The following is a 21,812-nucleotide window of genomic DNA, read 5'->3' as shown; positions in this document are numbered from 1 at the left end:
CTGATTCTACAGTTGGTTACTAGCTATGTGAAAGTCTATATTAGTTATTGATTAGTTAACTGAGTATTTGTATGGGAGTGTGAAAGTGTGTGTGGTTCGGTGGGGGGTGTGTGACTGTCCAAAGATGTGTGAATAGTTGATTCAGTAGATATATGAAGTTAAAACTACATGTTCTAACAGTTTGGGTGAGGGAATCTCTTTATGGGTGTGGTGATGAGCAAATATATTTCTCAAAGGTACAGGTCCAACAAACTAGAAAAATAAAAGGCAGTGTATGTGTCAGTTGTTGTATATAAATAAGTATACATAAGACACAATGATTGTGTGAGTGACTGTATGGATAACTGTATACTTGTAATAATGATTTTATAATTCACTAAGTATGACTTACTATCTAAATGAATAGAAGAAGTGGTGTTTGTATAAGTGTTTTGCGAAGTAAATATGTAAGTATGATCCTTTGTTTGCATAAGTGAGTAGGATGACTTCATATGTGAATAGGATGCGTGCTGTTGTTTAATGTCGATATAGATTTATAAGTATTTTTGATAGTGTTCTATTGTTCATTGACAGCATGTATGAGTGAATCCATAGGTAAGTGATTAGATGTGTGTATACATCTATGAATCACTGAGTGGATTTTTAGATACTTGTATTGCTGTGACAATGAATTTAAATATGATACTCTGTATTTTACAAACAGTGATGAAAAATTGTAATAGTGTATGAAAAGGTGTATGTGATTGTCACGTGGATGATGTCAGCAGTGATGTCATTTGAGATGTCATCAGTGATGTCACTGACCATGTCATGAATGATCTAATATGTGACATCAGCAGCAGTGGATTGCGGGTGCGCGAAATATAGTTAGTACAACTAACTATATAGGAGCAATTTCATTGGTTTTGTATGAGTAAAATGTCCAGCTAACTATAACACCACTAAAACTTATAGTTTTTTGAGTGAATTTCAAAGGTTTTTTTAAAAACTAATTCCTAACTATATAACTCCTGAAACCTATGGTTTTTTCAGTGAATTTCAAAGGTTTTTTTAAATGCTAATTCCTAACTATATAAGGCCTGAAACCTATGTTTTTTCAGTGAATTTCAAAGGTTTTTTAAATGCTGATTCCTAACTATATAAGGCCTGAAACCTATGGTTTTTCTGTGAATTTCAAAGGTTCTTTAAATGCTAATTACTAACTATAACTGGTGTGTAACCTATGGTTTTTTCAGTGAATATATATATATATATATATATAAAATTTATATGGCAAAATGAACCCCCTCATTTTGTTCCTTTTAAAAAATTTTATGTTTTAAGTGTTAACACTTTATTCCAATCATGATGACTTCAGGTGTGCCATACTTTTGTCATAAGTAAGACTGTTAGCGCTCTAGTTGTTCTTCAGAACTCTCTGGGACATTCTGTCATTGGGCTATAGTTGGGCTACATCTGGCTGATATTTGGGCTACATTTGGTTTTTTTTGTCTTGATGGCCATCTTTGGGCTACATTGGGCTACATTGGGCTACATTTGGGCTCTAACATATATATAGCCCAATGTAGCCCAATATATATTTTTTCAAACTTAATGTTCGTAAAAACCACTGGAGCACATATCTTGAGACATAGCAAAGGCACATCGGGCTACCAGTCCCTACAATTTTGCCAAGTTTGATGGAAAACCATTCAGCCGTTCGGGCTAAAAGTGAGTCCAACCGCCCTATGGAAATTAACATGGGGAAAACATGTTTTGGGACCCCCCTTTTATCTCGGCCCCCGCTTGACGAATCCTCCCCAAACTTTCAGGGAAGGAGCGGAGCGCCGCGAGGCAAAGTTAAGGAAACTTTCAGGAAGATTCCTCCACCGGCGCCAAAGTTATTCCCAATAGAATGTTGCGATTTCCCTATGGAAAACAATCCCAACTATATATACCTACTGGCTATCGCCAGTAGGTAATAAAATTTCTATGGCAAAATGAAACCCCTCATTTTGTTCCTTTTCAAATTAAATGTATTAAGTGTTACCACTTTATTCCAATCAAGATGACTTCAGGTGTGCCACACTTTTGTCATAAGTAAGACTTTTAGCGTTCTAGTTGTTCTTTAGAACACTCTGGGACATTCTGTCATTGGGCTATAGTTGGGCTACATCTGGCTGATATTTGGGCTACATTTGGGCTCTTTTGTCTCTGGTGGCCATCTTGGGAGACTGCATATCAGAATTTTTTTAATGAAATATAAGAGGATTTGAGAAGTCACTCAACATGTGCCCTAATTTTTCTTTCTTCAGCACTAATCATAATTTCTATGGCAAAATGAACCCCCTCATTTTGTTCCTTTGCAAATTAAATGTTTGAAGTGTTAACACTTTATTCCAATCAAGATGACTTCAGGTGTGACATACTTTTGTCATAAGTAAGACTGTTAGCGTTCTGGTTGTTCTTTAGAACACTCTGGGACATTCTGTCATTGGGCTATAGTTGGGCTACATCTGGCTGATATTTGGGCTACATTTGTTTTTTTTGGTCTCTGGTGGCCATCTTTGGGCTACATTGGGCTACATTTGGGCTCTAACATATATATAGCCCAATGTAGCCCAATATATTTTTTTTCAAAGTTAATTTTCGTAAAAACCACTGGAGCACATATCTTGAGACATAGCAAAGACACATCGGGCTACCAGTCCCTACAATTTTGCCAAGTTTGGTGGAAAACCATTCAGCCGTTCGGGCTAAAAGTGAGTCCAACCGCCCTACGGAAATTAACATGGGGAAAACATGTTTTGGGACCCCCCTTTTATCTCGGCCCCCGCTTGACGAATTCCCCCCAAACTTTCAGGGAAGGAGCGGAGCGCCGCGAGGCAAAGTGTAGGACAATTGCAGGAAGATTCCTCAACCAGCGCCAAAGTTATTCCCAATAGAATGTTGCGATTTCCCTATGGAAAACAATCCTAACTATATATACCTACTGGCTATCGCCAGTAGGTAATATATATATATATATATAAAAGGACCATAGTTAGACAAGATAAGGAGCCTGCACACAGCGTGTTGGTTTCAAAAGATATTTAATGGCAAAGTGTTTCAACCCTGATGGGTCTTCGTCACGGCCATTCTATGGACACAGTGCACAAATCCCTTACTTATAAACACAAATTGATAAACATAGAAAACATACTATGGAACAAAAGAAAGGCAGGAAAAATAGTAAATGATATGCATAAACTTAGGTTTGCAAGGCATTATGAAAACACAATGTTTCATGTACAGTATAATAACAAATTCCAATGGTTCCAAAAGGGGGATGCCTCCATTACAAATAGGGGGTGTTTTTGATAATATGTCTCAGTGACATATAGCCTAATCGCCAAGTAGCTCATTTAATGCACTCCACACTGAACCAAAACCAACTAATATAAAAGTTAAATAATGTTGCTTAAAATACATTAGATGAGAAGCAGGGAAAGAGAGGGGCTTAAGGAGCAGTAGGAAGAGAGAGAAGTGCTGTTTGTGAGGGGTACTTAAAAATCCGTCTTTTTTAAAATACCTATTTTTTAAGATCTTTACAACAGAGACGAGAGTTTCTGCGTGTTTTTGTCTGTATGTGTATGTAAACATCCCAAGTTAAATCTAACAAACACCTCACCATGCCCAACTTTAAGCACCTGTACTTAACAAATTACTATAGAACACATTTTTAGGGGGGTGTAAGACCCCAAACACCCTCCTGATGCAACGCCCCTGCTTAGGATGCATCTTGAATGGACAGTTCAGCTAAGGAGACGCTTCCTATAGTGTGTCTTCAACTAACAAGAACAAATCTCGCATTTCTGAGTTGGTATTGAATCAATGCTTCAACCACAGCAGTGCCACTTACCCATTTAATTTCTTCTGCATTTTCAACCTTTGGCAACATCAAACTTGAAGGCAGGGACCTCGCCTGCAAAATAACCTCCAGGTCCTCTCCAGCAAGACCGCTGGATACTGCATTGATCCTGACGCACCTTTCTGCATGGCCAAAATCAAGCTTGTCGAGGGTCTTCAAAATCTGTGTCCTTGCGTCAGCCTGTGGAGCAACAAATATAACATTTATTTTTCAGGTGCTGTAAAAAAAGCACTTACAATCAACAAGAAGATATTGACAAATCAATGTTGAAATCCTGAAACATGGTTGCACCAAATGTATTAAAACGGCGTGTCCGTAAATGTTATTTTTAGGGCGAAAAAAAGATTTAGCAAGTTATGTGGTGCTACAAATCTTCATAGTTGAGTTGATGGATTGTTACCCATTAATGTATTTATTGGTTTCCGTGAAGTCCACACCCTTCTACCTTAGGTGTTAGAGTGCTGCACATGTTTTATGTTGATGCAAACATTCTAGGTTATGATGAGTCCCTGGCGTTCATCCAGCTTTAGTTATATTCTCCAAACATTTTGCTGGAAGGGTCCGTAGATACACCAGTGGCTAGATCTTTAATTGATGGGGAATTCCTCATTAATGCCAAATTTATTTAAAGAATAGGCTCCCTCATTCACATTTTCTTCTGGCGCTTTAGGATCAGGACCACAATAAAAAAGTTGAATAATCGCTACTTACAACCACACCATTTCCCCACTACCACAATATATTTCCAATATCACTGACTGTCAGGGACCGCGTTGAAAAACTCTAGTCCAAAATACAGGGGGGTGACTAGTGGTCGATCTATGTGTCAGTAAGTGATGGGTGTGAAATACTGGTACAGATCTAGGAAACGATCTAGGTTTTGACTATGAACATATTGCTGAGTCCTATGCTCTAAATTATACACTATAAGATTATCAGAGATGCCGGACCGAAGAGGCCCACTTTTCACATTCACTGTGGCACTGAGTATTATATAATTGTAAAAGAGGTAGTGATGGCCACAAATGTGCAAGTTGAGGCCTGGTCACTTGACTTGTTGCTGGGGTTTATTGATATACTGATTCTGCTACATGGCAGGGTTTTAAGGCCTGTACATGGATGTTTGATGGAACCACGCATCCCATTAAAAAGCATATCTTTACAATGCAGTCTTTACCAGACATGCCTTTACCACAAAAGTGTTTACCACACATATGCCTATGCAGCGCTTTATTTAAAATGCATATGTATAGCAACCAGTCAGTCCTGGCCAGTGCCTCAGCATGACGTGTTTCGACCGAAACAAATCGGTCTTGTTCACATGTATATATATTACCTACTGGCGGTCGCCAGTAGATAGTTATAGTTAGGACCTTGTTTCTATTCAAAAAGCATTTTTTCTTTTGCCAATATCTTTGCCACTGCATGACGAATCTTCGTGAAATTTTCAAAACTAGTGGCCCGCGCAGGACATCTCTTCTCTTGAAAGTTACGTGGTGATTTGTCAAGCGGGGGCTGAGAAAAAAGGGGGGTCTCAAAACACGTTTTCTCCATGTTAATTTCCATAGGGTACTTTAGACAAGGATACAGCCTGAACTGCTGAATGGAATTACACCAAAATTGGCAAAAACGGTAGGGCTTGGTTTAGAAATTTTTAATGGTGTAAATACTTTCAGTAGTTCCTGAGAAATGTATATATAAAAAATATTAGTTTCTGGTGACCGCGGTGGATTCGCTAACCCTCCCGATCACGAGCTGACTTCTGACTGGCTGCCAACACTTCAAACCAGGAAATGTTGGCAGCAATGTAGTGACTCGGTTGAACTGAATCACAAGAAAAAAGGTGAAAAGAGAAGAAAATGGGGCGTGGCCTACCAAGCCATGATGGCGGACGTGTGTTAGGCGAGCTCCGTTCAGCCTAGGCAAACATCCTTTAATTATCCTGCTTCTCCGATCTCTTCCGTATACCTAGATCGTGTCCCAGCTGGGAAGCGTGTGGGGGCTGCACTCTTCGCCCTGTTTTGGCTTAGATTTAATGCCTGGAACGACGCGGTAGCGGTGGCCCGGAGTGCGGCCTGCAGGCGCCTGTGCTGCGTCACAGCCTGGCGGCCTGGTGCAGCGGCTGGTGAGAGGAGTGTGCCGTGTTTGGGGTCCCCGGTAGAGTGCTGAGATGGTGCCGGAGAGCCTGCGGTGACCAATCATGTTGAGAGGGTCTCAGGAGGCGGTGACCGTCTTGACCAAGCAGCAGACGCCCGGCGTGAGGCCGTCTCCTTTCCCGCTCCCTCTCCTGGGAAGCTGCCGGATTATCGGCGGTCCTATCGGGCCGCGGGTGGAGTCGGGAGGGGGTGAAACCGTGCACCGGCGGTGCCTCATTGCTACTGAGCCGGTGTTGGTACAGGGGCCTCCTCGGCTCTCCGACACCTGGTGGACCGCCCTCTGCTCCTTTTTCATCGGCTGCACTACGCACTCACTTCGGCGGCCATTTTGGGTCGCGTGAGTCAGCTGTGGTGCACATGGACTGCGGGGTTGCCGGGGACCACGGCGGACTTTGGCCACTGCTGCGCACCTTGGAGGCTGGTGGTGGCCCTCGAGGGGGCAACGAGGAGGGTGTTGGGGGTCCCCCTGGCTCCCTGACGGAGAGCTCTATCAGCCGCGAGCACACGTGGGGGCGTAGCCACCCTAGGTGTCAGTGCAGGGGGCTCTGACGGAGCGGTGTGGCATTTCAGCAGTGGGCGGCTGCCTGTGGACACTGTCTGACTGGTGCTGGCACCCCCCTTTCCCCCTTCTTTTGCTGGCGGTTCCGCAGTCGGCTGCTGGATCGGGTCACATGGGCCGCGTATCTACACCTCTGCGGCCCTTTTTCAGTTTGACTATTTTCTGGATTAGGAGGAGGTTGTGACAGATCAACTCATACGAGGGAGCGTGCCTCCCCTCTCCCTTGCGGTGGCACGCATCACGGAGGCCGAGTCACGGATCTCTGAAGGGGAAGGCAAAGTCACCAACCTACAGAAGCGGGTGGCCACACTAGAGACAACTTAGTGTGGATTTGCGGCACGGGTGGAGGATGTCGAGGGAAAGGCCAGGCGTAACAACCTCCGCTTTGTTGGCTGCCCGGAGGGATGTGAGGGGGGAGATATGGAGCGGTTTCTTACTCAGTGGCTGGAGAGTTGGCTCCCCCCCGAGTCCTTGTCTCACTGTTTTGTGGTGGAACATGCCCATAGGGCTCTTATGCCGAAGCCTCCGCCTGGGGCCCGCCCGAGGCCGGTCCTCCCAAAGTTGCTGAACTATCATGACTGCAACGTTATTCTCAAACAGGCCAGGGCCATGGAACCTCTGCTCTTTGATAATGCTCGTATTTTGATCTTTCCTGACTACACAAAGCTGGTCCAGCAAAGGAGGCCATCATTTTTGGCGGCCAAAGCTCGTCTTTGAGATCTTAAACTTCCGGCCCGGCTGCGTGTGGTGTACCGGTCACACACTCACTTTTTTGACTCGCCGGAAGAAGTTTTTCTGTGGACAGATGAGACGGTGAGGCTGCGTCCCCACACGCCGCCCAGGGGGGGAATCGGATTTTTCGTCTAGCGAGGCAGCTCGGAAGCAGCCTCAACCAAAGCTTAAGGGCCAGGACCCCCTGTTGGGGCCTGCTGGCCACACCCGCCGCAACAGATACTTCATCGTTGTTGAGGTATAGGGTGGGGGGTTGTTGGGTTGTTATTGTTTTTGTCCCCGGATCGCACTTCTCTACACTAACATTAGGCCTCCATGCACTCACCAAACAACTTTCTCTGCACCAGCACTTGCTACCAGGGTCTTTCATGGCAGTCCCGTTAGTTAGTTCACGGGTGCCCTCTGGTACCCTTCGAATAGTAAGTTGGAATGTCAGGGGGGCTCTAGACAAAATCAAACGTGGGGCTTCAACAGGCTAAAAGGGCCCATGCCGACATACTCATGGTACAAGAAACACACCTTATGGGATCGAAGGCACTTTGCCTTCAGCGCTATGGTTATGTTCAGGTTTTTCACTCGCAGTTTGTGAGGGGGTCACGGGGGGTAGCAATCTTGATCCACAGTCGAGTTCCATACACACATGTCAAGACGTGGGCGGACACTCAGGGGCGGTATTTGTTCTTGCAGGGCATGGTCTGGGAACAGCCTGTGGTGTTGGGCTGTGTCTATGTCCCTCCTCCACTCTCGTGGGGTCTAGTAGAGCGATTTATGACATTATGGACAAATATGCCAGATGGCCTGTCCCTGGTTGGCGGGGACTGGAATGACGTGATGGATGTGACCAGGGATTGTTGGAGGCCTGGGGATGCATAGCTACTCGCCAGCCCACGAAACTATACTCTCTGGTGTTGGGGCTTGACTCGGTGGACCCGTGGCGCCAGTTACATGGGAATGCTCAGAGATACACATCTCTCTCGGCGGTTCATGCTTTCTACTCCCGCCTTGATTACCTGTTTGTTCTCCGGGTGGCGGCGGATAGGGTGGTCGAGGCTATATTCTTCAGCTGGGTCTTTCTGATCACTCGCTGGTTGCCCTTACATTACAGGTGGGCCGGGTGAGACAGTCTTTCCATTGGCGCCTCTTGGCTTGGAACCTATAGGGAGCGTATAGAGAGTGCGATTGACCAATTCCTGACACTCAATGTGGGATCGGTTTTGGGGGCCGAACCCCTGTGGGAGGCATTGAAGCCCACTATACGGGGTGTCGACATCTCCTTTTGTGCGGCAGCTCCCAGAGCCGTAGGGAGGCTCTGCTACAAGCGGAGGCTAATATTACGGACCTGGATCATCGCAGTAGGGGTGACGGGGGTAAACAGGTCTGTCAACAATTGCTGCTGGAGCAACAGAACTATGCCGCTCTCCTATTAGATGAGGCCCGCCTTGCTGGGCTGGCAACACACAGTAGGGTGTACCAGTGGGGAGATAAGTCTAGAAAGATGCTCCACCGGTTGTGTCAAGGGATGTTTCACTCCCAGGACCTCCCCGGTATAGCAGGTCCGGACAAGGAATCCATTACGGACTCCTCTGAAATTGCCGAAAGCTTCGCTACGTATTATGTGGAGTTACACGCCACCAAAGAGTTTCTCCACGAAGATGTGATAGGCCGATTTCTGGACGACCTCCCGCCTAGAGCTTTGTCCGATGAGGCGAATGCGGAGCTGGATCTACCACTCACAGAGGAGGATTTGGGTGCCACCCTGGGGGACCTTCATTCTGGGAAGGCCCCAAGGCCAAACAGGTTTCTGTGGATTTTTTAAGAAGTACTTTTTGCACCTAGGGCCCCACAACCTGAGAGTGGTGGAGGAGGTCAACGAGCGGGGCTGTCTTCCTCGCGACTGGGGACACGCGGAGGTTGTGGTGTTCCATAAACCAGGCCGACACCTAGACCAACATGCTTCATATCGTCCTATTTCCCTTCTGAATGTCGAAGCTAAAATCTTGGCCAAGGCCCTTGCCAATCGCCTGAAGTCCCACATCACTACCTTGGTGCACCCAGATCAGGCCGGGATTATGCCCCAGAGGACGACCCAACATAATATTCGACAAGCACATATTGCTGTTGCGACCATTCGGGAGCTAGGTGAAAGGGCGGCGCTATTACTGGCAGATATGGACAGGGCATTTGATTCCCTTAGTTGGGTGTACCTATTTGCGTTGTTACACAGGCTAAATTGTGGACAGCGCTTTTTGTCCTACCTGACCTTGCTCTACACTGACCTCACTGCGTCAGTGCGTGTCGCCGGCTCTACCTCCTCCACCTTTTCCATTGGCGGGGTACCCAGCAGGGCTGCCCTCTGTCTCCATACTTGTTTGCATTGGCTGTGGAACCACTGGCCTCCTGGGTGCTTGTTGATGCGCTGGTGACTGGCTTTGAATGAGCGCACAGATTATCGGATCGTATCGCATTATATGCTGATGACGTTTTACTTTTTCTTACCGATGTGGATAGGATGGGCCGAGGCCGCTCCGCATCATTCAGATCTTCGGGGAATCGTCGGGTCTCAACCTGAACCCTCGCAAGTCCACCTTGTGGGTTCTTGGGGACGCGTCAGGTCTAGACTCCTGGGCTTCGTCAGTTTGAGTAGTTACAGGGGGGATGAAGTATTTGGGAGTATTTCTATCAGACTCACCTACCGTGTCTTAGGAAAGGAATTTGGTTCCAGTTTGGGAATGTGTGCGGGAGGATCTCAAGACTTGGTCCTATATGCCACTGCCATCTATGGTAAATCGGCCATCTTCAAGATGGTCTCACTCCTCAGTTTACTATACCAACTGCAGAATCACCCCTACCCGATTGCCCCCAGATGGTTCTGGCAGGTTAATACTGCCTTGGGTCAGTTTTTATGCGCCGGGGCAGCGGCGCAAGTTGCCTTACGGACGTGCTTCCTCTACATACTGTGGGGGGCTGGCAACCTCTGACATTGTATGATACAATATGGCCTCACACTTGCTTGTTTTGAATGAATGGTGGTATGGGGATAGGGACGACCCTGCCTATGCTTTTGAGCGGCAACGTATGGGGGATTTCTCCCTACACACAATACTGTACTCAGCACTGCTACGCAATTCATTGCCATCAGCGACGAAGGTCATTTTCTAAATTTGGCAGCAGGCCCTACAGAGGATGGAGTGGTGGAATAAACTGACACCGGAGACCCCTCTATGGAACAATAGGCGTCTGCCACAATTTGCTACTCTGTTGTGCTTTCGTGGATGGGATAGCATTGGTATCTCTACCCTGGGGAATGTAATGCGGGGACCGGCCCTGAAGTCCTTTCAGGATCTACAAAAGGACTTTCACATGGCGAGAACCCAATTCTATAAATATCTTCAGTTCTGGCACGCCCTCTCCCCTAGCCTAGAGGGCTTGGAGTCACTGGCGGAGTTCAGCCCGATAGAAGCTAACGTGTTTATGGGAGATCTTCAGGATCATAAGATCTCTAAGATTTACCACTCCCTGGTTACTCACTGTTCTCCCACACTGCAGGAGCTTAGAGGGGCCTTGGAGAGAGACGTTGGCCCGCTTGATGAGGAAGACTTGACGGAGGCCCTGGCCTCCCCGCGGGGGGCGGCTACAGCAGTATGTCTGCACCTTGTCCAGTTTAAGTATCTTCATCGGGTCTACTTCACACGGGCTCAATTGTGGAGGGCGGTATTGGTGGCCTTAACTGTGTGTCTCAGGTGCGAACGGGAGGAGGTTACCCTGATGCATACAGTTTGGCACTGTTTTTCCTTGGCACGATTTTGGAGGGGTGTTATGGCCTGCCTCTCGGAGATGTTGGGTTGGGACCTTCCACGCTCACCGAAGCTGGTGCTCCTACATGTTATGGATGGGATTGGGGGAAACATATATAAACGCCATCTTATGTTGCTTGGGTTCATTCTGGTGAAGAGAGACATTGTTAGGGCATGGAAGGCACCGGCACCACCCTCAGTGTCCGCATGGAAGAATGGTCTGGACTTTTGCATGGGCTTGGAGCTTCCCATATTTACTGCAAGAGGGTGCTCGAATAAACATTTTAAAATTTGGAAGCAATTGGCGAACTATCGAGGCTTGCAGCTGGAGCTGGTCTCTACAACACGGCCCTTCAATCCAGCTTAAGTTTTACTCTGTTGGTGCAAACTGTGGTTTACTGTGTATTCGTATGCTGCAATTATTTATTGTGGTGCATTTTCTATTGCTGTTCTGCTCTTGGGAGTTTGTTAGTGCGACACGGGTTGACGGGTTAGGGTTTCCATATGTTTTTTTCATCTGTATTGCTCTTCATTTTTCCTTGATTTCATTATGAAAAGTTTAAGTCATAATGCTTTACGTTTATTATGCAGAAGTCTCTGGGTTACAGATCCCTGTTCCATATGTGCTATTTGACGAATAACATCTGTTAGACCTGCTCAGGGAGTCCCAAAGGGCCAAAAAAGGATTAAAAAAACTGCGGGAGTCGCGTAGGGTCCATGAATCCAGCAGAAAAAAAAAGCAAAGTGCAGTCTTCCGCGTTTCGTTTGTTTTAAGCCCCCGAATGGGCCAGGTCCCTGGGGAAATATTTAATTATGTGCTGCCCCGGGCCTGGCACCTCCAAGGGGCTATACTCATTTAAATGTGGGGGGCATGCAACCCCTTGCAGCCCTAGGGACCTCCACCTCCCGGGGTTTAATTAATTAGGGGTGGGAAGGCCTCGCGGGCCTCCCCAAGCCCAGGGGATTGCCACCTCCCGGGGCCTAATTTGTAAAGAATGTGTGGGGGGGCTCAAGCCCCACCACACTGCCTCGGTGCACTAATTATTCAAATATGGGGTCCGTTGTGGACCCTGAGGACCACCACCTCCCCGGGGCTACACACATGTTGGAAGGGGGCTGCGTGGCCCCCTTGTGGAGCCCTCCATGGGCCTGTGGACCGTCACCCCCCAGGGCCGGCTCCAACAATGTCCTGGGGTGTCCACCCCTGGGACATTGTTGTTTGCAGTTTGCTATGGCAGTCACAGCAAACATCTCTTTCACTTCATGGAAGCGATAGCAGGAAAACTGCTCTTGCTTCCATGAAGCAAAGCAGAATTGCTTTGGGCGACAGGAGCTGAATGTTTGCAGTTTCCTTTTTCCAAAAGCTATGCCGGCTCCCGCATGAGGCGGAGAGCAGGCGGGGACCGTGGGGGCATTGGGGTTCCCCCTGCGGTCCCCAACGTGAGGCCAAGCCCCAGAGGATGGGGTCCCAGGTGCCGAAAATGGCCCGGGAGTGGGGCTCCTCGGCCCCCTTCGTTCTTACTTTTAATAATGAAAAATTGACCAAGCCCTGAGGGATGGGGTCCTTGGGGCCAAAAATGGCCTGGGAGGAAGAGCAGGCAGCCCCAGTCCCTTTTTAAAAATAAAAATCAAAAATGGCCAGGCCCCGGGTGATGGGATCCCTGGGGCTGATATTGGGTAATGGAACTGAGGGGCATTTTTTTTTCTCTCGTCATAGAAGCCGTGGCCCCATCACGGCTCTCAGCAGGGCCCCGCAGTGTAACATCGCAGTGGATTTGTGGATCTACCTTAAATAAATAATTCAATAGTATATAGTTCAGAAGGTAGTGTTGCATTTGTGAACTTTTTTTTATAGAGTTAGTGAGATTGAAGTTAATAATCACATTAAATTTGATAGAGTTAGTAAATATATAAAAAATAAAAGGTTAAAGTTAAACTTGAAAAGCATATTATGTTGCAGTACATTGAATTAGTGCTTTTGTTTTGTGAATTTGCAACGGGTTCGCGAATCCATAAACAATTAAAAAAGAGTATGTATGTTAAAAAAAAAGAAGATTCACTGTTGGGTTATAGGGTGGCTCTAAAAAGAGCCCTTGTTTTCATTATGAATTTGTTGGAGCTACATGTTAAGTGCGGGTGCACAGCTTACTTTTGTTGAGAAAGACTCTGTTCCCTTGATCTGTGAAGTGAACTCCATCACTTCGGTAGATGTCATCCATATCAAAACGTAGATTACTGTTATAGATGGAGCCCATCTTATGGTCTCTGAGGTAAGCAGAAACTGCTTTATTGACATTCTTCCCAATTTTCTTAAACTGTGGAAAGCATTGATTTGACCACTTCCATTTCTGTCTTTGGCATATATTGAGAGTATACAAAAACAGTTTGAGGCAAACGCAACATCAATTGTGCAAAGTATCCTTCATTAGCATTTCCAGACCTACCCCAGTCAATGTGTCTAGGTAATTGCCACCACAGTGCACAATCATGAAGTCAGGGGGTTGTAGATGCAAAAAGTTTTTAACCAAAGGCATCAGTGGGTGCCACTTTAATCCTCTCTGTGCAATCCATTTAATATCCACATTTTGCAAACCTAGGCCTTTGTCAATACCTCTGTGTTCAGCATACTTTTTTCACCAAAAAACATAGCTGTGCCCTGCAATCCATACTGTAAGCATCTAGCAGGTATGTCTCGAAGGAATGAAAATATGTCTCTATCTGAGGTATTCAGTTGGTAGAATGAGAGGTATCTAAAATGGTGGAGAAGATGCTGATTTTGAAAAAGCAGAAAAGTGATTGGCTGTTCATCAACATTGTGCACTCAAAAATAGGATGCATGTTACTTTCCTGAGGAATCATGTATCTGATTGGTTATTAAATGTAAATGTATGTGTCTTGTAAAGCGCACTGCTGCCCTGAGGCGTTGTGGTGCTGTAGACCGCTGGGGAACCCGTCCTGGCTATCCCTGTGAGATGGTCCCTACTGGGTATCTCCAAGGTGAAACCAGGCATCCCCGGCGAATGTGGGGGGCTGTTGTAGAGATGAGGCAAGCTAATGCCCAGAGTTGCCGAGTGTGATCCCTGGTTAGAGTAGGCACCGAGGCGAGAATTATCGAGTCAGTTGACCCTGGTCCACGACCCTGCCGCGTCCGGAATTGAACCCTGGTCCCGGGTCGTTCTCTGCTTCCGGGTCTGCCGCCTCTAACCAGTGTGCCACACCACTCCAACATTAAAGAATGTTTGAAAGGTACAGTAGATAGGATAAGGTAATATTTTGCTAAAGTCAACCACACCTGCTATTTGCATTTGTAAGCTAGTGTTCTGAACTTGAAAATATGGTAAACTTGTGACCTGCCAGTTCAGTTGAATGTTGCAGAAACTGTTTCTATGGAACCTGGGATTAAGCAAAATGGGGGAAGGGTTGGAACTTAACTGTGGATTTTAAATGTGAAATGGTAACTTAAATATAAGTGATATGTTACTAAATTACGTTTTTAAGTAGGGTGTTGTTAAAAAACAAAACTAGTATTATTAGAAATAGGTTTTTGAATTCCCGTAAAGGTTCGTGGTTCCATCGTGACGCTTCACTGCGGCACCGGGGTGGAGTCGCGACTCCAGAAAATTACAAAACCTGTTTGGGCACTATTTGAAGACAGTTAGAAAGGGTTAATATGTCTAAACAATAAGAAATATGTTTCACAATTTGAAATAATGTAGGAAGCAATGTGATTTGTTAAAGAGGGAAAGAGGGAAAGTTTGCCATTACTGATTTTACCTTGCTGAGAGTGCTGCATTACCTTTATTGTGTGCAAAAGAAAATCTTTTATGAGTTTCTGATATTTCATATTCTGCAATACTATTTCAAAGGTGAGTTACAAAATTGTAAGGTGCGTTATGTATTATGCAGTAGTGGTTCACTCTTTGTAGTGATATTTTTAGATTTGAAAAGCATTATTTTCAAAGTTTTGAAATTATTAGAGGTGTGATGTTTGAAATATGTTATGAAATGTGCATATGTGTATTTTAATTTGTTTTATTGTACTGAAATGATGATTGAAATAGTTTGTGCATTGAAATATGTGTTCATTGGTAGATGGATTAGTGATTATGGTAGTTTGTATGTGTCAGTGGAAAGGTGCAGTGGAAGTACGCCGCATACTTTTAGGTGTCTCTTTGAAATAGGAAGTGCAGTCTGTCAAGGTTCAAGGTCTGCATGGTCTTGTAACTGAGGTATGTTTCTACTTGCACATGTATTTGTCATATGTGTTATGCATCTGAAGATGTTAGATGTATAAAACAGAGGTTAACATCTATTTGTATGTTTCTTTTATATATAATAACACTAGCAAAAGGTACAGACACATGCATGCATGTTTTCAGGAATGTGGTGAGACTTACAACAGACACATTTGAAGGGTTGCTGCTTTATATTTGGCTAGGCCCAACATCCTGCGTAGTATAGAATGGTGAAGCTGCCGCACAATAGTGAGGATGAAGACATGTCGGTAGAAGGATAACCGATTAAATTACTTTGTATGAGTCTGGAAAGGTCCACTTGAAGTACGCAGCATAAATCTAGGTGTCTGTTTGAAATGTGAAGTGCAGTCAGTCAAGTTTTAAGGTCTGCAAGGTTTTGTGACTGACTGAGGTATGTCTCTACTTCCACATGTACTCTCATATGTGTTATGCATCTGAGGATTCTAGACATATAAAACACAGGCATACATCTATTTGTATGTTTCTTTTATATATGATATCACTAGTAAAAGGTACAGACACATGCATAAAGGCTTGCAGGAATATGGTGAGACTTACAACAGACACATGTAAAGAGTTATGGCTTTATATTTGGCTAGGCCCAACACCCTAAGTAGTTGCAGAATGGTGAAGGTGGAGCTCAAAAGTGAGGTTCAAGACATGCTGGTAGAGGAATTACTGATTAGGCTACTTTTGTATGAGTTTGTGGAAAGGTACACTTGAAATATGCCACAAACGTGTAGGTGTCTGCTTGAAATGTGAAGTGCAGTCTTTTAAGGTCTGCATGGCCTTGTGGCTGAGGTATGTGCCTACTTGCACATGTATTGTCAAAACGTTTTATGCATTTGAAGATGCTAGACATATAAAACATGGGTATACGTCTATGTGTATGTTTCTTTTATATATCATATTTTGTAGAACAACAAGGGCACCCAAGTAAGGTCGACCAGGGACCTTGGAAAACAATATTTTAAACAACAACGGTCCCTAGAAAGCTTGCAGAGGAAACCAAGTAATGAATATAGACTCAATTAGTTCTATATTAAAGTGGAATTATCCAGCCGGTCAGTTATTTACTTGCAAACAGACAGATAATAGTTTAAACATTGATACATAAAGTGGGACACACGCCTGTGTCCTATTTAACCAAACAGGTACATTATAAAACAAAACAGCACAACAAGGGGCTCAGGCAAAGCTCATGGTTTGTTGCATAGGAGCAGTTAAAATTTTAAACAACAAATCGCGTTGAACACCGTTACAATATTCAGATGAAGAATTTAAGACGTATAAGGTGTTTTTAAAGTGTCAACGGCATTTCGATCCTTTGGGGTAATGTGCAGATCATCATCAGGACATGGAATATTATGCCTGTACAGTAGAGCCTTAATAACCTGGGATAACAGAATTGGAGGAGGAGGAGGATGGGAAAAATACACAAAACGAAAAACTATGAGAGGGTAGTCATGTTCAAGATATAAGCTGGAACACATTTAGGCTGGTGGTGACAACGTGACCATGCTGATTCAATAAGGGGTGTTGAAGTGTTTGCGGCTTAATTGGGACCATATTTAGACCAAGCTTAGGGTGGTACCAACGCTGTCATGCATTCAAAGGTGGGAGCGTGGTGCATAAGTAGAAGGTGGCGCTTAAGTAAGCCAAGGATCAGAATCCATTCCCAAACGCGGAAGTAGGCAGTAAGGGAGGGGCAGGTGTGGCGTTGGTGTAGGCGTGGTGTCAGGCGCTATGAACGATTTAGTGGTGGCATCGGACGTATTGTGGCACGATAACTTCAAGAATTATACTGTACAGCGGTGCTCGGTGAAACCGGGGTCGAAATGATACTTAGTGTTGCCATGCAGTCAAGCCGGTAGAGTGAGCTATCAATTTAAGCAAGAGTCATTGAGCTCAACATACGATAGTTATTCAGAAAATGCATATTAAAACCATGGCAATAGGTGGTAGACGCAGTTGGAGATCAATTGAAATTACTGCAACAATACATAAGGCTCGAGCAGTCCGTGTAAGGTGAACCACAGTAAAAATGCATTAAACACACTAGGAGCGAAAATACACACAACAAACAAAAAGTAACCGGGAATCATCCATGGTGCTGATTACAGAGTCGTCACAATTGTGCTCAATTAAACTGTGCAAGGTAGATGATATACGGGGTACATTGTGATGAAAGGGAGGGAGTGAGTGAATGCGTGGTGGCGGTTGCAACAATGCTCGCTAGGTACGGGAAGTATACATTACGGGGTTACCGGGATTGAGGAGGACTTAAGAATAGGTCCTGAGGTAGGAGTGGGGGCAGCGACCAGGGCGGCTGCAACTGGAAGGGGAGAAAAGGTTAGAAGACCGCCAAACAGATTCGCTAGGTGGGCGGCGCGGGGTAAAGTACTACAACTCACCAGAGGAGGGATGATGAATCGATCAGGTTGAGTAGTAGGGAGCCGCTTGTGTGTGCTCAGGGGCACAATGGCCTGGAATTAAGGAGGGCAGGGTTAGACAAGGTAGGGCGGTGTCAGGGAGAGCAGCCCGTCAGTAGAAGGCTAAATCTTACTGGATTAGGGATGTGACGCACTGGATAGCAGGGTTCTGTATCCGGCGATGTGGGGAAGGACTGTGTGTTTGGTCTGAGTTAAGATGGTCATAGGGATCCAGCGATTGGTTCAGGGAGGTCACGTGGGGGTAGGTGAAATAGACAAGGGACTAGCGACTAATGGGCCAAGAGGAGCCCTGTAAGGTGGGGGACATCTTGGAAGGTGAAAAGTGGATGTGAAAAAGCTGTAATACAGCACGTGAAAGGCAGAGGGATAGAATTGCAGGATTAAAAACCGCTTAAAGCTCATTACAGTAATTAACAGTTATAAAGGGCAACAACATTCTAGATGAGTGTGGTCCAGTCTTCGAGATGATTCAATCCTGTGTCGAGACTGTTGGTTTACAGGATCCATTTTAGCTCCTCTTTGTTCAGCAATTTTGAAATGTCTCCACCCCTGGGTGGTAGTTTGACCACGGTGATGATTGGCAATTAATTCTGATCCTTGGCTTACTTAAGCGCCACCATCTAGTCAGGCACCATGCTCCCACCTTTGAATTCATGACAGCGTTGGTACCACCCTAAGCTTGGTCTAAATATGGTCCCAATTTAGCCCCAAACACTTTAACAACCCTTATTGAGTCAGCATGGTCACATTGTCACCACCAGCTTAAATGTTTTCCAGCTTATATCTTGAACATGACTGCCCTCTCCTAATTTTTCGTTTTGTGTATTTTTCCCCCCCTCCTCCTCCTCCAATTCTGTTATCCCAGGTTATTAAGGCTCTACTGTACAGTCATAATATTCCATGTCCTGATGATGATACGCACATTACCCCAAAGGATCGAAATGCCGTTGATACTTTAAAAACACCTTATACATCTTAAATTCTTCCGCTGAATATTGTAAAGGTGTACGACGCGATTTGTTGTTTGAAATTTTAACTGCTCTATGCAACAAACCATGAGCTTTGCCTGAGCCCCTTGTTGTACTGTTTTGTTTTGTAAAGTACCTGTTTGGTTAAATAGGACACTGGCGTGTGTCCCACTTTATGTATCAATGTTTAAACTATTATCTATCTGTTTACAAGTAAATAACTGACATCTGTCTGGCAGAATAAGTCCACTTTAATACAGAACTGATTGAGTCTATACTCATTACTTGATTTCCTATCGCAAGCTTTCTAGGGACCGTTGTTGTTTTAAAAAAATATATATATCTTGTATATATGATGGCACTAGCAGAAGGTACAGACACATGCATGCATGGTTTCAGGAATATGGTGAGACTTACAACAGACACATGCGAAGGGTTGCTGCTTTATATTTGGCTAGGCCCAACATGTTGATTAGTAGTACAATGGTGAAGCTGCAGCATAAAAGTGAGGTTGAAGACATGTTGGTAGAGGGATTACTGATTAGGCTACTTTGTATGAGTCTGTGGAAAAGTACACTTGAACTACACCACAGAAATATAGGTGTCTGTTTTAAATATGAAGCTTAGTCTGTCAAGTTTTAAGGTCTGCATGGTTTTGCGACTAAGATATGTCTTAAGTTCCACATGTATTCTCATATGTGTTATGCCTCTGAGGATGCTAGATGTATAAAACACAGGCATACATCTATTTGTATGTTTCTTTTATATACGATACCACTAGTAAAAGGCACAGACACATGCATCCATGCTTGCAGGAATATGGTGAGACTTACAACAGACACATGCGAAGGGTTGCTGCTTTATATTTGGCTAGGCCCAAGACCATGAGTTGTAGTAGAATGGTGAAGGTGCAGTACAAAAGTGAGGTAGAAGAAATGTTTGTAGAAGGATTTGTGATTCTGTCAAGTTTTAAGGTCTGTATGGTCTTCGGACTGACCTATGTCTCTACTTGCACATGTATTCTCATACCTGTTATGTATCTGAAGATGCTAGACGTATAAAACACAGATACACGTCCATTTGTATATTTCTTTTATACATGATGCCACTAAGAAAAAGTGTCGACACATGCATGTATGCTTTCTGGAACATGATGAGGCTTGCAACAGACACATGCAAAGGGTTACTGCTTTACATTTGGTTGGGCCTAACACCTAAATAGTTGTAGAATGGTGAAAGTGGAGCTCAAAAGTGAGGTTAAGACATGTTGGCAGAGGAATTACTGATTAGACTACTTTGTGTGAGTCTGTGGAAAGGTACACTTGAATTACAGCAGATACATCTAGGTGTGTGTTTCAAATGTGAAGTGCAGTCTGTCAAGTTTTAAGGTCTGTACTGTGTTGTGACTGAGGTATTTCACTACTTGCACATGTATTCTCATACATGTTAAGAATCAGATGATACTAGACGTATAAAACAGAGGTATTTGTATGCTTCTTTTACATACAATACCACTAGCAACAGGTACAGACACATGCATATATTCTTACAGGAATATGGTGAGACTTACAACACAGACATGCGAATGGTTGCTGCTTTATATCTGGTAGGCCCAATACTCTGAATAGTCGCTGAATAGTGAAGCTGCCCCATAAACGAGACAGAGGGGTTAGAGATTAGACAACTTTGTATGAGTCTTTGAAAAGGTACACTTGAAGAATGCTGCATAAATGTACGTGAAATGGGTAGTGCAGTCTATCAAGTTTAGGGGACTTCATGGTCTTGTGACTGAGGTATGTTTCTACTTGCTCATATATTCTCACACGTGGTATGTATCTGATGATGCTAGACGTATAAAACATAGGTATACATCTATTTACAGTCACATGCATGCATGCTTTGAGAAACACGATGAGACTTATAACAGTGATGTAGGAAGTGTTGCTGTTTTAAATTTGGCGAGGCCCTGAGCAGTTGTTGAAAACAGAAGCTGCAAGAAAAAAGTGAGGTGTAAGATATGTTGGCAAAAGGATTAGTGATTAGGCTACTTACTATGAGTCTGTGGAAAGGTACAGTTCAAGTCCTCCGCCTAAATCTAGGTGCATCCTTCAAAATGGGAAGTGCATTCTGTCAAGTTTAAGGGACTTCATGGTCTTTTGAATAATGACGTATGTGTCTACTTCTATATCTATTGTCTGATGTGTTATGCATCTGAAGATGGTAGCTTGAAAACCTGATCGGTTTGGCTACTGGTGGACAAATCTTTTTGTTCTGCTCAGTCGTTCGATCGCAGAGTCTGTGATGTCTTCTGAATGAAGGTATTGTGGAGCTTCCAACGTAGCTTGTTCAATACCCAGATGCCATGTTTTATGAGCAGAAAGATAGACATACACTTTTTTTAAAACTGAAATTTAGACAGCGTGTGCTCAAACACAGGTATTCAACTATATCACTGTTATAAGTCTCACCATATTTCTTAAAGCATACATATATCAGTCTGTGGGTTTTGGATACCTGTTTTTTACAGCGTATGGTCTCTAAATTTGTGTAAAATAAAGTCTATGTATTTCTCTCAGGTTGTAAAACATGGCACATGAGAATTGAATAGGCTATTTGAGAGGCTCCATAACACCATATATAGAAGACCTTAGAGGCTGTGTGACGGAATGATAGAAGAGAACTGAGAGATTTGTCCACTGGTAGCCAAACCAACCAGGTTTTCAAGCTACCATTTCCAGATGAATAATACATAAAACAATAGATGTACAAGTAGATACATACCTCACTCACAAGAGCACGCAGAGTTATACATTTGACAGACTACATTTGCCATTTCAAGCAGGCACATAAACTTCTACGGCCTACTTCAAGTGTCCCTTTCCACAAACTCATACTAAGTAGCCTAATCTCTAATTCTTTTTGCAAGATATCTGAAACCTCACTTTTCTGTTAAAGCTTCAGTTTTCACCAACTGCTGAGAATCTTGGGACTAGCCAAATTTAAAC

General features: G+C 44.4%; 1 protein-coding gene across 3 annotated transcripts in view; it reads right to left on the bottom strand.

Annotated features, from left to right (window-relative positions):
• Positions 1–21,812, bottom strand: part of CLYBL (citramalyl-CoA lyase) — a 2,321,716-nt gene that overhangs the window by 604,111 nt on the left and 1,695,793 nt on the right. For all 3 annotated transcript variants that reach the window (XR_013599874.1, XM_078657618.1, XM_078657619.1), the window contains one exon: positions 3,881–4,069. Coding sequence is in view for 2 of the 3 variants with exons in the window: in XM_078657618.1 (XP_078513744.1) it covers positions 3,881–4,069 (189 nt within the window). In the remaining variant the exon portion in view is untranslated. The remainder of the gene's footprint in view (positions 1–3,880; positions 4,070–21,812) is intronic.

Source organism: Lissotriton helveticus, chromosome 8 (genome assembly GCF_964261635.1).
Source record: "Lissotriton helveticus chromosome 8, aLisHel1.1, whole genome shotgun sequence".
Classification (NCBI taxonomy): Eukaryota; Metazoa; Chordata; class Amphibia; order Caudata; family Salamandridae; genus Lissotriton; species Lissotriton helveticus.
Note: the sequence above shows the minus strand (reverse complement) of the source record. Positions and strands in the feature narration are given on the sequence as shown.